Source organism: Salmo salar, chromosome 02, assembly GCF_965601325.2.
Source record: "Salmo salar chromosome 02, fSalSal1, whole genome shotgun sequence".
NCBI lineage: Eukaryota > Metazoa > Chordata > Actinopteri > Salmoniformes > Salmonidae > Salmo > Salmo salar.
Genome location: NC_138292.1, coordinates 2,924,438 through 2,940,549, shown reverse-complemented (window position 1 = coordinate 2,940,549; position 16,112 = coordinate 2,924,438). Strand labels below are relative to the sequence as shown.

Here is a 16,112-nt window from a genome sequence, read left to right as displayed (position 1 = left end):
TTAAGAAACACAGAATTAACAACCAGAACACAGAAACCTGGTGTTAAATGTTTTTAAATGTTTTATTAAAGAGTCACATTGACAAGTTATATCATCATAGCTGTCCCAAACAGACATTTCAAAGTATCTTGCAGTAAATGACTGTTTAAGTACATTACAAATAAAACTCAAGAGAAAAGAGAAATATGTAGAGAGAAAGAACAGCAAATTCAGCATGATCCTGGTCCACACAGCAAAACCATCAGAAAGCTAGCATGCTAGGTATCAGTCCAGAGAAACCATCAGAAAGCTAGCTAGCTAGGAATCAGTCCAGAGGAACCATCAGAAAGCTAGCTAGCTAGCTAGGAATCAGTCCAGAGGAACCATCAGAAAGCCAGCTAGCTAGGAATCAGTCCAGAGGAACCATCAGAAAGCTAGCTAGCTAGGAATCAGTCCAGAGGAACCATCAGAAAGCTAGCTAGCTAGCTAGGAATCAGTCCGGAGGAACCATCAGAAAGCTAGCTAGCTAGGAATCAGTCCAGAGGAACCATCAGAAAGCTAGCTAGCTAGGAATCAGTCCAGAGGAACCATCAGAAAGCTAGCTAGCTATGAATCAGTCCAGAGGAACCATCAGAAAGCCAGCTAGCTAGATATCAGTCCAGAGGAACCATCAGAAAGCCAGCTAGCTAGGTATCAGTCCAGAGGAACCATCAGAAAGCCAGCTAGCTAGGAATCAGTCCAGAGGAACCATCAGAAAGCTAGCTAGCTAGGAATCAGTCCAGAGGAACCATCAGAAAGCCAGCTAGCTAGGAATCAGTCCAGAGGAACCATCAGAAAGCCAGCTAGCTAGCTAGGTATCAGTCCAGAGGAACCATCAGAAAGCTAGCTAGCTAGGAATCAGTCCAGAGGAACCATCAGAAAGCCAGCTAGCTAGATATCAGTCCAGAGGAACCATCAGAAAGCTAGCTAGCTAGCTAGGAATCAGTCCAGAGGAACCATCAGAAAGCTAGCTAGCTAGGAATCAGTCCAGAGGAACCATCAGAAAGCTAGCTAGCTAGGAATCAGTCCAGAGGAACCATCAGAAAGCCAGCTAGCTAGGAATCAGTCCAGAGGAACCATCAGAAAGCTAGCTAGCTAGGAATCAGTCCAGAGGAACCATCAGAAAGCTAGCTAGCTAGATATCAGTCCAGAGGAACCATCAGAAAGCTAGCTAGCTAGGAATCAGTCCAGAGGAACCATCAGAAAGCTAGCTAGCTAGGAATCAGTCCAGAGGAACCATCAGAAAGCCAGCTAGCTAGGAATCAGTCCAGAGGAACCATCAGAAAGCTAGCTAGCTAGGAATCAGTCCAGAGGAACCATCAGAAAGCTAGCTAGCTAGGAATCAGTCCAGAGGGACACACATTACGCAAGTAGATGTTTCGTCTTCAGTTCAGTGTGGGACCGACATTACACAGGTAGATGTTTCGTCTTCAGTTCAGTGTGGGACACAGAAGAAGCAGGCAGCAGTAGTAGTAGCATAAATAAGATATCAGCTCTTACGGTTTGTCTTCGGGAACCATTTAAAAAAACGATAGAAACAGAATGATTCTTGTATGTTGTGAGATATTTAAAACAATAGACAGACAACATGATTGAATGAATCAATAGTAGGCGAACTAGGTGGACCAACTTTTGTTTTAAACAACAACCTTTTTGACGTTTCAGTCAGAGAGTCTTAATTTCACAGCTACCTAAAGAATCCAAACGAAAACATCTGTGTTGACTTTTCCTTGAATAAGCCATTCAGAAGCTTCCTCTTCCTGGTCCGTTAAACCGTTAAACCGTTAAACAGTTAAACAGTTACCAAGCTTGTGTTAGAACACGTCAAAGATCCTGAGACGACACAGTTCTACAAAACTGAGCTAAATATAGTACACAGATCTCTTTCTTTACAAAAAAATTAATGGGGGAGGTGAACGTGGGGATACAAGCCCCCCAACTGGAATTACAGATCTCTGTTGTTATGTGTTCCATTTAATAACAAATATGAAAGATAATACAAGCATGGCCACAGTAATATATACCATGAAATGAGAAGCAACAGTCACATTTCTTCAGGAGGAAAAAAAAGAGAAAAAAAAGAGAGAGAATCCAATCTAAAGTGTAAACACAAATACATTATAAAACAAACCGGTATAAACATATTCACGGAGAACAGATAAAGTAACTGTGGTGGTGAATTCTAGCAACAACAATAACAACAAAAAGTCCCATTAAAAATGTGTGGATCCAGTCTGGCTAGGTTGGTGCGTAGGCCTGTCATATGGCAGGGGATCTGCACCTCAAGGCTTAACACACACAACTATTGTTCAACCTTGTACACTTTGACCAGGGTCACAGCTTGTTATAGGAGCACTAATAACACAATATTGTTATGGAAATCATGATTTAAGTACATTTGTTATATCAGCGATTTTAGTAGCTTTTTTAATGATGACAGATTGTCTATACATTCTCTTTTTATAATCATGAAAACCATAGATAGATAAATAGATAGATTCAAGGCTATTGGTTTTTTAAAATATGCATTTTGTGTCTAAAGCAGTCAATAATAATAATAAGAACAACAACAGTTATATTAACAATTGATTTTGAGGCTATGTTTGAGTAATACAACACAAATCTATTCCGTTCATTATACAAAGGAACAAGAACAGGCTTACTTTGAGCATCAGCACAATCCACAGGATAAAAGATCACATTTTGCTCACGGCAGGCAGGGAAATTAAAAAATAAAAATCATTTACGTATTACCAGAAATTCACAAAATGCCCGCATTTGGAATATTCAAAAATACATATCATTTGAACTCTTCACAAGGAGAAGAAGTTGAGAGACGGTGAATGATGTCAAATATTGCTTCCATTATAAAGCCTTCGTTGGGGGTGGGGGGGTATGGTTATGTAAGCGATAGACATGGTATAAGAATGTGTTATAGAAACTTGTATTCCGAATCCATGGCTCTTTTAGATGGCAAACCCCTTCTCTATAGAAACAGTCACCAGTCCAATAGACCTCTATAGTAACATTCAGGTTATTAACAGTGGATAGATAGACAGGCTATGTACCGGATGGCACCCTATTCCCTATATAGTGCACTACATTAGACCAGGGCCCTATTCCCTATATAGTGCACTACATTAGGACAGGGCCCTATTCCCTATATAGTGCACTACATTAGGACAGGGCCCTATTCCCTATATAGTGCACTACATTAGGACAAGACCCTATTCCCTATATAGTGCACTACATTAGGACAAGACCCTATTCCCTATATAGTGCACTACATTAGGACAAGACCCTATTCCCTATATAGTGCACTACATTAGGACAGGGCCCTATTCCCTACATAGTGCACTACATTAGGATAGGGCCCTATTCCCTATATAGTGCACTACATTAGGACAGGGCCCTATTCCCTATATAGTGCACTACATTAGGACAGGGCCCTATTCCCTATATAGTGCACTACATTAGGACAGGGCCCTATTCCCTATATAGTGCACTACATTAGGACAGGGCCCTATTCCCTATATAGTGCACTACATTAAACCAGGGCCCTATTCCCTACATAGTGCACTACATTAGACCAGGGCCCTATTCCCTACATAGTGCACTACATTAGGACAGGGCCCTATTCCCTACATAGTGCACTACATTAGGACAGGGCCCTATTCCCTACATAGTGCACTACATTAGGACAGGGCCCTATTCCCTACATAGTGCACTACATTCAGTGCAGTCGCGTTACAATGACGCCATCTGTCGGAAGACAACATACTAACTAAGGAGAAATACAGTTTACAGCATCTTCCTTGGTCTTCCCACCCAGCATACATTTCTACCAGCAAGTCTAGTCTACCTACAGTAGTATTTACCCTCAAAAAAAGATTCCCCTCAATTGTCCACAACTGATTGAAAAGAGCAACACATTTCAGAGAAAGTTAGAATTAAAACAGCTTTTATATAAAATACATGACTCGGTGAGTTAAAACACCTAGAATAAGTGATTATGTTAATCCACAGGGCAAAATTAACAACCACAGAAGAGGAAACATCGAATGTCACGCGGTGTCGGAGGACGATAATACGTGGAGAGCATAAAATAAAACGTCCCATGATACAAAATGTAATGTCTTAACATTTAAATACTCCTTAATGAGAGTATTTATAATTTCGGCCCAGAATAAGTTTGGGCGGTGTACCTCCAACGGAGAAATAAATTGATCCCCCACAAGCTATTTGGACCTTTACTAGTTGTTGATAGTGCATTAATCAAGGTGCAGACTTAAAAAGGTGCGGACACTGTGTAAATACTTGTCCTTCAGCGCCAGATGAACTAATGTATTGTTGGGTTCGACATTTTCAACATTGAGATATTAAATAAATGATAGAGAAGAAGCATAGAATCAAAGGAGAAAGTTAAGGGTTCTCTGTAGAAAGCCAGAAGGCTTTGGAATGTGTTTGATGGAGGAGAGGAGAGCGATGTTTTGATACAGGGAAGACAGATGGACATCTGTGGATTAGGTGAAGGAGGGGTTGAAGTCAGCAAATGAAGGGTGAGGTCAGTTCCCCTTAAGGGAGTAATCAGGGTTTAGTATCTGGTTACCTTCTTCCTGTTGGGCCTAAACTGTAAGGATTGGACAGAGGGAGGGTCTTAAGTGGGATATAAATATCTGGATGATTCCAGCTGTACAGAACCTTTGGGAAGAATTAAACTTGGTTAAAGCTTCTCTAGTGTTCGTGGGTTATTTACTCTGATACAGGATACAGTTGGCTTCATGACGTGACAAACATTTAGTCACACATGAAAGATGACAGGGGAGATAGATAGATGATAGATAGATACAGAAGATATACAGTGGCATTCGGAAAGTATTCAGACCCCTTGACTTTTTCCACATTTCGTTACGTTACAGCCATATTCTAAAACTGATTAAATAAAATGTTTTCCTCATCAATCTACACACAATACCCCATAATGACACCACAATACCCCATAATGACATCACAATACCCCATAATGACATCACAATACCCCCCATAATGACAAAGAGAAAACAGGTTTTTAGAAATGTTTGCTAATTTATTCAAAATAAAAAAACACAAAAACCTTATTTACATAAGTATTCAGACCCTTTGCTATGAGACTTTAAATTGAGCTCAGGTGCATCCTGTTTCCATTGATCATCCTTGAGATGTTTCTACAACTTGACTGGAGTCCACCTGTGGTAAATTCAATTGATTGGACATGATTTGGAAAGGCACACACCTGTCTATACATGGTCACGCAGTTGACAGAGCATGTCAGAGCAAAAACCAAGCCATGAGGTCGAAGGAATTGTCTGTAGAGCTCAGAGACATGATTGTATCAAGGTACAGATCTGGGGAAGGGTACCAAAACATTTCCGCAGCATTGAAGGTTCCCAAGAACACCATGGCCTCCATCATTCTTAAATGGAAGAAGTTTGGAACCACCAAGACTCTTCCTAGAGCTGGCCGCCCGGCCAAACTGAGCAACCGGGGGAGAAGAGCCTTGGTCAGGGAGGTGACCAAGAACCCGATGGTCACTCTGACAGAGCTCCAGAGTTCCTCTGTGGAGATGGGAGAACCTTCCAGAAGGACAACCATCTCTGCAGCACTCCACCAATCAGGCCTTTATGGTAGAATGGCCAGACGGACGAAACTCCTCAGTTAAAGGTACATGACAGCCCGCTTGGAGTTTGCCAAAAGGCCCCAAAAAGGACTCGCAGACCATGAGAAACAAGATTCTCTGGTCTGATGAAACCAAGATTGAACTCTTTGGCCTGAATGACATTTACATATTACATTTTAGTCATTTAGCAGACGCTCTTATCCAGAGCGACTGTCACGTTCTGACCAGTGAAGGGGCTATTTGTTATTGTAGTTTGGTCAGGACGTGGCAGGGTGGTGTTTGTTTTGTGTGGTGTCGGGGTACGTGTTTATGTAGAGGGGTGTTTGTTTAGATTATTCCGGGGGTTTTGGGCTATGTTCTATGTTAGTATATTTCTATGTTCTAGTCTAGTCTTTCTAGTTCTATGTTTAGTTTATTGATTTGGCCTTCAATTGGAGGCAGCTTTTCCTCGTTGCCTCTGATTGAAGGTCCTATGTATAGGGGTTTTTTTTGTAATGGGAATTGTGGGTAGTTTCTTCCTGTTTAGTGTATGTTGCACCTGACGGGACTGTTTAGTGTCGTTCGTTTGTTTTTGTATACGCTGTTTGTTTTTCCTTCTTCACTAATAAAAAAGAAGATGAGTATACACGTTCCCGCTGCACCTTGGTCTACTCCGTACGACAACCCTTACAGCGACTTACAGTAGCGAGTGCATACATTTCATACATTTCTTCTCCGTACTATTATCACGTCTGGAATAAACCTGGCACCATCCCTACGGTGAAGCATGGTGGTGGCAGCATCATGCTGTGAGGATGTTTTTCAGCGGCAGGGACTGGGAGACTAGTCGGGATTGAGGGGAAGATGAATGGAGCAAAGTACAGAGAGATCCTTGATGAAAACCTGCTCCAGAGCGCTGAGGACCTCAGACTGGGGTGACGGTTCATCTTCCAACAGGACAACGACCCCAAGACAACGCAGGAGTGGCTTCGAGACAAGTCTCTGAATGTCCTTGAGTCGGCCAGCCAGAGCCCGGACTTGAACCCGATCAAACATCTCTGGAGAGACATGAAAATAGCTGTGCAGCGATGCTCCCCATCCAACCTGACAGAGCTTGAGAGGATCTGCAGAGAAGAATGGGAGAAACTCCCCAAATACAGGTGTGCCAAGCTTGTAGCGTCACACCCAAGAAGACTTGAGTCTGTAATCGCTGCCAAAGGTGCTTCAACAAAGTACTGAGTAAAGGGTCTGAATACTTATGTAAATGTGATATTTCAGTTAAAAAAAATTATATAAATTTGCAAACATTTCTAAAAACCTGTTTTTGCTTTGTCATTATGGGGGGGTATTGTGTGTAGATTGATGAGGGGAAAAAAACAATTTTATCAATTTTAGAATAAGGCTGTAACTTAACAAAATGTGGAAAAAGTCAAGGGGTGTGAATACTTTCCGAAGGCGCAGTACATGAGATAAAATAAGGAGAAATAATTAACAGCAGTGATGCTGAAAGTCATATTTAATCTATCCAGCCCCCAAGTAGTAGTAGTACGCTTAGCCTCATCACAACGTTACCAGGTTGAAATAGGAGTGTGTATGGGTTAGAGTGGGCTAACATAATAACCTCATCACAGCGTTGCCAGGTTGAAATGGGAGTGTGTATGGGTTAGAGTGGGCTAACATAATAACCTCATCACAACGTTACCAGGTTGAAATGGGAGTGTGTATGGGTTAGAGTGGGCTAACATAATAACCTCATCACAACGTTGCCAGGTTGAAATGGGAGTGTGTATGGGTTAGAGTGGGCTAACATAATAACCTCATCACAACGTTACCAGGTTGAAATGGGAGTGTGTATGGGTTAGAGTGGGCTAACATAATAACCTCATCACAACGTTACCAGGTTGAAATGGGAGCGTGTATGGGTTAGAGTGGGCTAACATAATAACCTATCAACATGCTCTATTACAATGGAAGGCATGAGGAGGTTTCTCTGGAGAAAATACAACTTTTGGCCACTGTATGCTAAAAACTAAATGCATTGTTGAGGAAATGCACCATAAAAGGTACACATTCAGCAAAAAGATGATATAACCTCTGGTTTAAAGCCTTAACCACTGGATCTATTCTGTTTTCCCTTAAAGCCTTAACCACTGCTGGTTCTATTCTGTTTTCCCTTAAAGTCTTAACCACTGCTGGTTCTATTCTGTTTTCCCTTAAAGCCTTAACCACTGCTGGTTCTATTCTGTTTTCCCTTAAAGCCTTAACCACTGCTGGTTCTATTCTGTTTTCCCTTAAAGCCTTAACCACTGCTGGTTCTATTCTGTTTTCCCTTAAAGCCTTAACCACTGCTGGTTCTATTCTGTTTTCCCTTAAAGCCTTAACCACTGCTGGTTCTATTCTGTTTTCCCTTAAAGCCTTAACCACTGCTGGTTATATTCTGTTTTCCCTTAAAGCCTTAACCACTGCTGGTTCTATTCTGTTTTCCCTTAAAGTCTTAACCACCTCTGGTTCTATTCTGGGCACTACTACCACCAGTTAACAGCACACTAACTCCCAACGTTTTTGGTCTGTAACAGTATATTAGTACATTTTGACATTGAAAAATAGCTCTGTATATCTCACTGGAGAAATAGAGCTGTGAGGGTCGTGTGAAGATGAAAACAGATGTGTCCAGAGAGGAACCATGGGTCAGTCTCTAATGGCCAGGGTGGAGAGAGGAACCATGGGTCAGTGTCTAATGGCCAGGGAGGAGAGAGGAACCATGGGTTAGTCTCTAATGGCCAGGGAGGAGAGAGGAACCATGGGTCAGTCTCTAATGGCCAGGGAGGAGAGAGGAACCATGGGTCAGTCTCTAATGGCCAGGGTGGAGAGAGGAACCATGGGTTAGTCTCTAATGGCCAGGGAGGAGAGAGGAACCATGGGTCAGTCTCTAATGGCCAGGGAGGAGAGAGGAACCATGGGTTAGTCTCTAATGGCCAGGGAGGAGAGAGGAACCATGGGTCAGTCTCTAATGGCCAGGGTGGAGAGAGGAACCATGGGTCAGTCTCTAATGGCCAGGGAGGAGAGAGGAACCATGGGTCAGTCTCTAATGGCCAGGGAGGAGAGAGGAACCATGGGTCAGTATCTAATGGCCAGGGAGGAGAGAGGAACCATGGGTCAGTCTCTAATGGCCAGGGAGGAGAGAGGAACCATGGGTCAGTCTCTAATGGCCAGGGAGGAGAGAGGAACCATGGGTCAGTGTCTAATGACACCCTGTTCCCTACATAGGGCCCTTAGGGGTCTCTGGTCAAATCTGACCCCTCTGATATCAGCCATATCACACCTTAAATCTGACTCCTCTGATATCAGCCATTTCACACCTTAAATCTGACTCCTCTGATATCAGCCATATCACACCTTAAATCTGACCCCTCTGATATCAGCCATATCACACCTTAAATCTGACCCCTCTGATATCAGCCATATCACACCTTAAATCTGACCCCTCTATCAGCCATATCACACCTTAAATCTGACCCATTTTACAGGTGTAGGATCTTCCTTTGATCACCCTGTTTCAGGAGAACTTTCCTGCATTTAAAATTATAGTGTATTTTAGGTTTAAAATGGCTTTTGAAGTTTGTAATTTCCACTTAGAAATGTTAGACTTTATTTTCCCTTATTTTATATATTGATGTATTAACCTTCCCAACAATTACCATTAATTATAATCCATATAATAATTCACATTTCCTGTTGCTACAGGATTATTTTCCTGCTGTAGCAAACTGTCTCAAATTAAGATCCTACATCTTACATCAGCCATATTGCACCTCAAAAGTTCAATGAAAGCCAAAGTGGCCGAAGACAATGTCACTGGTGCTTCAAGGCTGTTCTATTCAGTCACACTCCCTCAATACTGCTCACTGACATAATGACATCACAATACCCCATAATGACATCACAATACCCCCCATAATGACAAAGAGAAAACAGGTTTTTAGAAATGTTTGCTAATTTATTCAAAATAAAAAAACACAAAAACCTTATTTACATAAGTATTCAGACCCTTTGCTATGAGACTTTAAATTGAGCTCAGGTGCATCCTGTTTCCATTGATCATCCTTGAGATGTTTCTACAACTTGACTGGAGTCCACCTGTGGTAAATTCAATTGATTGGACATGATTTGGAAAGGCACACACCTGTCTATACATGGTCACGCAGTTGACAGAGCATGTCAGAGCAAAAACCAAGCCATGAGGTCGAAGGAATTGTCTGTAGAGCTCAGAGACATGATTGTATCAAGGTACAGATCTGGGGAAGGGTACCAAAACATTTCCGCAGCATTGAAGGTTCCCAAGAACACCATGGCCTCCATCATTCTTAAATGGAAGAAGTTTGGAACCACCAAGACTCTTCCTAGAGCTGGCCGCCCGGCCAAACTGAGCAACCGGGGGAGAAGAGCCTTGGTCAGGGAGGTGACCAAGAACCCGATGGTCACTCTGACAGAGCTCCAGAGTTCCTCTGTGGAGATGGGAGAACCTTCCAGAAGGACAACCATCTCTGCAGCACTCCACCAATCAGGCCTTTATGGTAGAATGGCCAGACGGACGAAACTCCTCAGTTAAAGGTACATGACAGCCCGCTTGGAGTTTGCCAAAAGGCCCCAAAAAGGACTCGCAGACCATGAGAAACAAGATTCTCTGGTCTGATGAAACCAAGATTGAACTCTTTGGCCTGAATGACATTTACATATTACATTTTAGTCATTTAGCAGACGCTCTTATCCAGAGCGACTGTCACGTTCTGACCAGTGAAGGGGCTATTTGTTATTGTAGTTTGGTCAGGACGTGGCAGGGTGGTGTTTGTTTTGTGTGGTGTCGGGGTACGTGTTTATGTAGAGGGGTGTTTGTTTAGATTATTCCGGGGGTTTTGGGCTATGTTCTATGTTAGTATATTTCTATGTTCTAGTCTAGTCTTTCTAGTTCTATGTTTAGTTTATTGATTTGGCCTTCAATTGGAGGCAGCTTTTCCTCGTTGCCTCTGATTGAAGGTCCTATGTATAGGGTTTTTTTTTGTAATGGGAATTGTGGGTAGTTTCTTCCTGTTTAGTGTATGTTGCACCTGACGGGACTGTTTAGTGTCGTTCGTTTGTTTTTGTATACGCTGTTTGTTTTTCCTTCTTCACTAATAAAAAAGAAGATGAGTATACACGTTCCCGCTGCACCTTGGTCTACTCCGTACGACAACCCTTACAGCGACTTACAGTAGCGAGTGCATACATTTCATACATTTCTTCTCCGTACTATTATCACGTCTGGAATAAACCTGGCACCATCCCTACGGTGAAGCATGGTGGTGGCAGCATCATGCTGTGAGGATGTTTTTCAGCGGCAGGGACTGGGAGACTAGTCGGGATTGAGGGGAAGATGAATGGAGCAAAGTACAGAGAGATCCTTGATGAAAACCTGCTCCAGAGCGCTGAGGACCTCAGACTGGGGTGACGGTTCATCTTCCAACAGGACAACGACCCCAAGACAACGCAGGAGTGGCTTCGAGACAAGTCTCTGAATGTCCTTGAGTCGGCCAGCCAGAGCCCGGACTTGAACCCGATCAAACATCTCTGGAGAGACATGAAAATAGCTGTGCAGCGATGCTCCCCATCCAACCTGACAGAGCTTGAGAGGATCTGCAGAGAAGAATGGGAGAAACTCCCCAAATACAGGTGTGCCAAGCTTGTAGCGTCACACCCAAGAAGACTTGAGTCTGTAATCGCTGCCAAAGGTGCTTCAACAAAGTACTGAGTAAAGGGTCTGAATACTTATGTAAATGTGATATTTCAGTTAAAAAAAATTATATAAATTTGCAAACATTTCTAAAAACCTGTTTTTGCTTTGTCATTATGGGGGGGTATTGTGTGTAGATTGATGAGGGGAAAAAAACAATTTTATCAATTTTAGAATAAGGCTGTAACTTAACAAAATGTGGAAAAAGTCAAGGGGTGTGAATACTTTCCGAAGGCGCAGTACATGAGATAAAATAAGGAGAAATAATTAACAGCAGTGATGCTGAAAGTCATATTTAATCTATCCAGCCCCCAAGTAGTAGTAGTACGCTTAGCCTCATCACAACGTTACCAGGTTGAAATAGGAGTGTGTATGGGTTAGAGTGGGCTAACATAATAACCTCATCACAGCGTTGCCAGGTTGAAATGGGAGTGTGTATGGGTTAGAGTGGGCTAACATAATAACCTCATCACAACGTTACCAGGTTGAAATGGGAGCGTGTATGGGTTAGAGTGGGCTAACATAATAACCTATCAACATGCTCTATTACAATGGAAGGCATGAGGAGGTTTCTCTGGAGAAAATACAACTTTTGGCCACTGTATGCTAAAAACTAAATGCATTGTTGAGGAAATGCACCATAAAAGGTACACATTCAGCAAAAAGATGATATAACCTCTGGTTTAAAGCCTTAACCACTGGATCTATTCTGTTTTCCCTTAAAGCCTTAACCACTGCTGGTTCTATTCTGTTTTCCCTTAAAGCCTTAACCACTGCTGGTTCTATTCTGTTTTCCCTTAAAGCCTTAACCACTGCTGGTTCTATTCTGTTTTCCCTTAAAGCCTTAACCACTGGTGGTTCTATTCTGTTTTCCCTTAAAGCCTTAACCACTGCTGGTTCTATTCTGTTTTCCCTTAAAGCCTTAACCACTGCTGGTTATATTCTGTTTTCCCTTAAAGCCTTAACCACTGCTGGTTCTATTCTGTTTTCCCTTAAAGTCTTAACCACCTCTGGTTCTATTCTGGGCACTACTACCACCAGTTAACAGCACACTAACTCCCAACGTTTTTGGTCTGTAACAGTATATTAGTACATTTTGACATTGAAAAATAGCTCTGTATATCTCACTGGAGAAATAGAGCTGTGAGGGTCGTGTGAAGATGAAAACAGATGTGTCCAGAGAGGAACCATGGGTCAGTCTCTAATGGCCAGGGAGGAGAGAGGAACCATGGGTCAGTCTCTAATGGCCAGGGAGGAGAGAGGAACCATGGGTCAGTCTCTAATGGCCAGGGAGGAGAGAGGAACCATGGGTCAGTCTCTAATGGCCAGGGAGGAGAGAGGAACCATGGGTCAGTCTCTAATGGCCAGGGAGGAGAGAGGAACCATGGGTCAGTCTCTAATGGCCAGGGTGGAGAGAGGAACCATGGGTCAGTCTCTAATGGCCAGGGAGGAGAGAGGAACCATGGGTCAGTCTCTAATGGCCAGGGTGGAGAGAGGAACCATGGGTCAGTCTCTAATGGCCAGGGTGGAGAGAGGAACCATGGGTTAGTCTCTAATGGCCAGGGAGGAGAGAGGAACCATGGGTCAGTCTCTAATGGCCAGGGAGGAGAGAGGAACCATGGGTCAGTCTCTAATGGCCAGGGTGGAGAGAGGAACCATGGGTCAGTCTCTAATGGCCAGGGTGGAGAGAGGAACCATGGGTCAGTCTCTAATGGCCAGGGAGGAGAGAGGAACCATGGGTCAGTCTCTAATGGCCAGGGAGGAGAGAGGAACCATGGGTCAGTCTCTAATGGCCAGGGAGGAGAGAGGAACCATGGGTCAGTCTCTAATGGCCAGGGAGGAGAGAGGAACCATGGGTTAGTCTCTAATGGCCAGGGAGGAGAGAGGAACCATGGGTCAGTCTCTAATGGCCAGGGTGGAGAGAGGAACCATGAGTTAGTCTCTAATGGCCAGGGAGGAGAGAGGAACCATGGGTTAGTCTCTAATGGCCAGGGTGGAGAGAGGAACCATGGGTCAGTCTCTAATGGCCAGGGAGGAGAGAGGAACCATGGGTTAGTCTCTAATGGCCAGGGTGGAGAGAGGAACCATGGGTCAGTCTCTAATGGCCAGGGAGGAGAGAGGAACCATGGGTCAGTCTCTAATGGCCAGGGAGGAGAGAGGAACCATGGGTTAGTCTCTAATGGCCAGGGTGGAGAGAGGAACCATGGGTCAGTCTCTAATGGCCAGGGTGGAGAGAGGAACCATGGGTCAGTCTCTAATGGCCAGGGAGGAGAGAGGAACCATGGGTTAGTCTCTAATGGCCAGGGAGGAGAGAGGAACCATGGGTCAGTCTCTAATGGCCAGGGAGGAGAGAGGAACCATGGGTCAGTGTCTAATGACACCCTGTTCCCTACATAGGGCCCTTAGGGGTCTCTGGTCAAATCTGACCCCTCTGATATCAGCCATATCACACCTTAAATCTGACTCCTCTGATATCAGCCATATCACACCTTAAATCTGACCCCTCTGATATCAGCCATATCACACCTTAAATCTGACCCCTCTGATATCAGCCATATCACACCTTAAATCTGACCCATTTTACAGGTGTAGGATCTTCCTTTGATCACCCTGTTTCAGGAGAACTTTCCTGCATTTAAAATGTATAGTGTATTTTAGGTTTAAAATGGCTTTTGAAGTTTGTAATTTCCACTTAGAAATGTTAGACTTTATTTTCCCTTATTTTATATATTGATGTATTAACCTTCCCAACAATTACCATTAATTATAATCCATATAATAATTCACATTTCCTGTTGCTACAGGATTATTTTCCTGCTGTAGCAAACTGGCTCAAATTAAGATCCTACATCTTACATCAGCCATATTGCACCTCAAAAGTTCAATGAAAGCCAAAGTGGCCGAAGACAATGTCACTGGTGCTTCAAGGCTGTTCTATTCAGTCACACTCCCTCAATACTGCTCACTGACAGTAAAGCACCATGCAGACTCAAACCTTCCATTTAAAATGGCCACTTCTATTAGATAGAAGAAGATAAAACAAATAGAAACACTGAATTCACTCAAAACTATAGTTCCCTTCACTGGCTGGGGTGTTGTCCCTTCACTGGCTGGGGTGTTGTCCCTTCACTGGCTGGGGTGTTGTCCCTTCCCTGGCTGGGGTGTTGTCCCTTCACTGGCTGGGGTGTTGTCCCTTCACTGGCTGGGGTGTTGTCCCTTCCCTGGCTGGGGTGTTGTCCCTTCACTGGCTGGGGTGTTGTCCCTTCACTGGCTGGGGTGTTGTCCCTTCCCTGGCTGGGGTGTTGTCCCTTCCCTGCCTGGGGTGTTGTCCCTTCACTGGCTGGGGTGTTGTCCCTTCCCTGGCTGGGGTGTTGTCCCTTCACTGGCTGGGGTGTTGGCCCTTCACTGGCTGGGGTGTTGTCCCTTCACTGGCTGGGGTGTTGTCCCTTCCCTGGCTGGGGTGTTGTCCCTTCCCTGGCTGGGGTGTTGTCCCTTCACTGGCTGGGGTGTTGTCCCTTCACTGGCTGGGGTGTTTTCTCTCGACCACTCCCAAACCCCAACATGGAGGAAATGTAATAAGTGTTGCCCTTCAAGTGTTTCACGCTTCATTTCTCCTCGATCGTCATTAGCCATCTTTTTGGCATTGAAATGCATGTTCCTTCCTCAGAACAAATACAGAAAAACTCAACTAAAACAACAACGTCAGATCACCAAGATCAAATGAACTGTATAAACATTATGAATACGGTTAATAAGGGTTACATTTCTCATGTGTGTGTGTGTGTGTGTGTGTGTGTGTGTGTGTGTGTATCTGACTGACCATACATATAGCCCATTAACAACCCCCACCACCACCACTCTCTCACCAGGAGAGGTGGATCCTGAGGTGGCGATCAGACTCAGTTGTGTTTCTTCACTGAGCCGTCCGGCGTTGTGTCGTGGTGGTTGACTCGCGGGCTGAAGTCAGGGCAGAAGCCATTGGTCTGAGGCTTGGCGTTGGGCGTGGCGCTGGGCTGGTGAGGACAGCCGTTACGGCCTGTATTGTCTGTGGACAGGTAGTCCTCACTGAAGTTTGGGTGCTGCTCTGCAAAGCTCCTGAACTTGTCTGTTACCACCACAGGAGGGCGCCAGACACAAAGGTAAGGTTATTCCAAGCAAGTTAAATACAGTAACCTACCATTAACACACTTGGAAACAAGTACATGTTTACAAAGATGGGCACACTCCTAATATTTACAAATGAACTAGAGATTACAGACACAACATAACTTTGACATATTCTTTGTTGCGTTCTAAAATCATCCCAGGCGTATACTCCCAAGAACAGTGTGGCGGATGAATCAGAATTAGTTGGGTAACATAGATAATTAAGATGTTTTATTTGCATAATATGCTTATGTGAGATACTTGTCATTAGAATGTATCCCTTTGGATAATGAATGTTGGCAGTTGCACTTTTCCCTTAGCTGGGGCTCAGTCACTTGGGGCCCAGAGAGGGGAGAGGTCAGGCTTGTCTTTTACATGTCTCTGGTGCTATGCAGAATATCAGAAAGGGAAGAGGACAGAATGGAACATTGTCTACATATGTGAATGTGTCTTTAACTATTCTTAAACCATGTGAAGGGATGGCGTGATTAATGTGGAACCAATTATTTGTCTCCACAATGTCTGTGCGCAAGTCACTCCCCTCAG

General features: G+C 43.8%; 1 protein-coding gene across 2 annotated transcripts in view; it reads right to left on the bottom strand.

The window, feature by feature from the left end:
* Positions 1-36: 36 nt before the first annotated feature.
* LOC106597556 (lysophosphatidylcholine acyltransferase 1) overlaps positions 37-16,112 on the bottom strand; it is a 119,934-nt gene continuing 103,858 nt past the window's right edge. For both annotated transcript variants that reach the window (XM_082959117.1, XM_082959118.1), the window contains exon 14: positions 37-15,525. In XM_082959117.1, the coding sequence (XP_082815243.1) occupies positions 15,320-15,525 (206 nt within the window). In that variant the 3' untranslated portion in view covers positions 37-15,319. The remainder of the gene's footprint in view (positions 15,526-16,112) is intronic.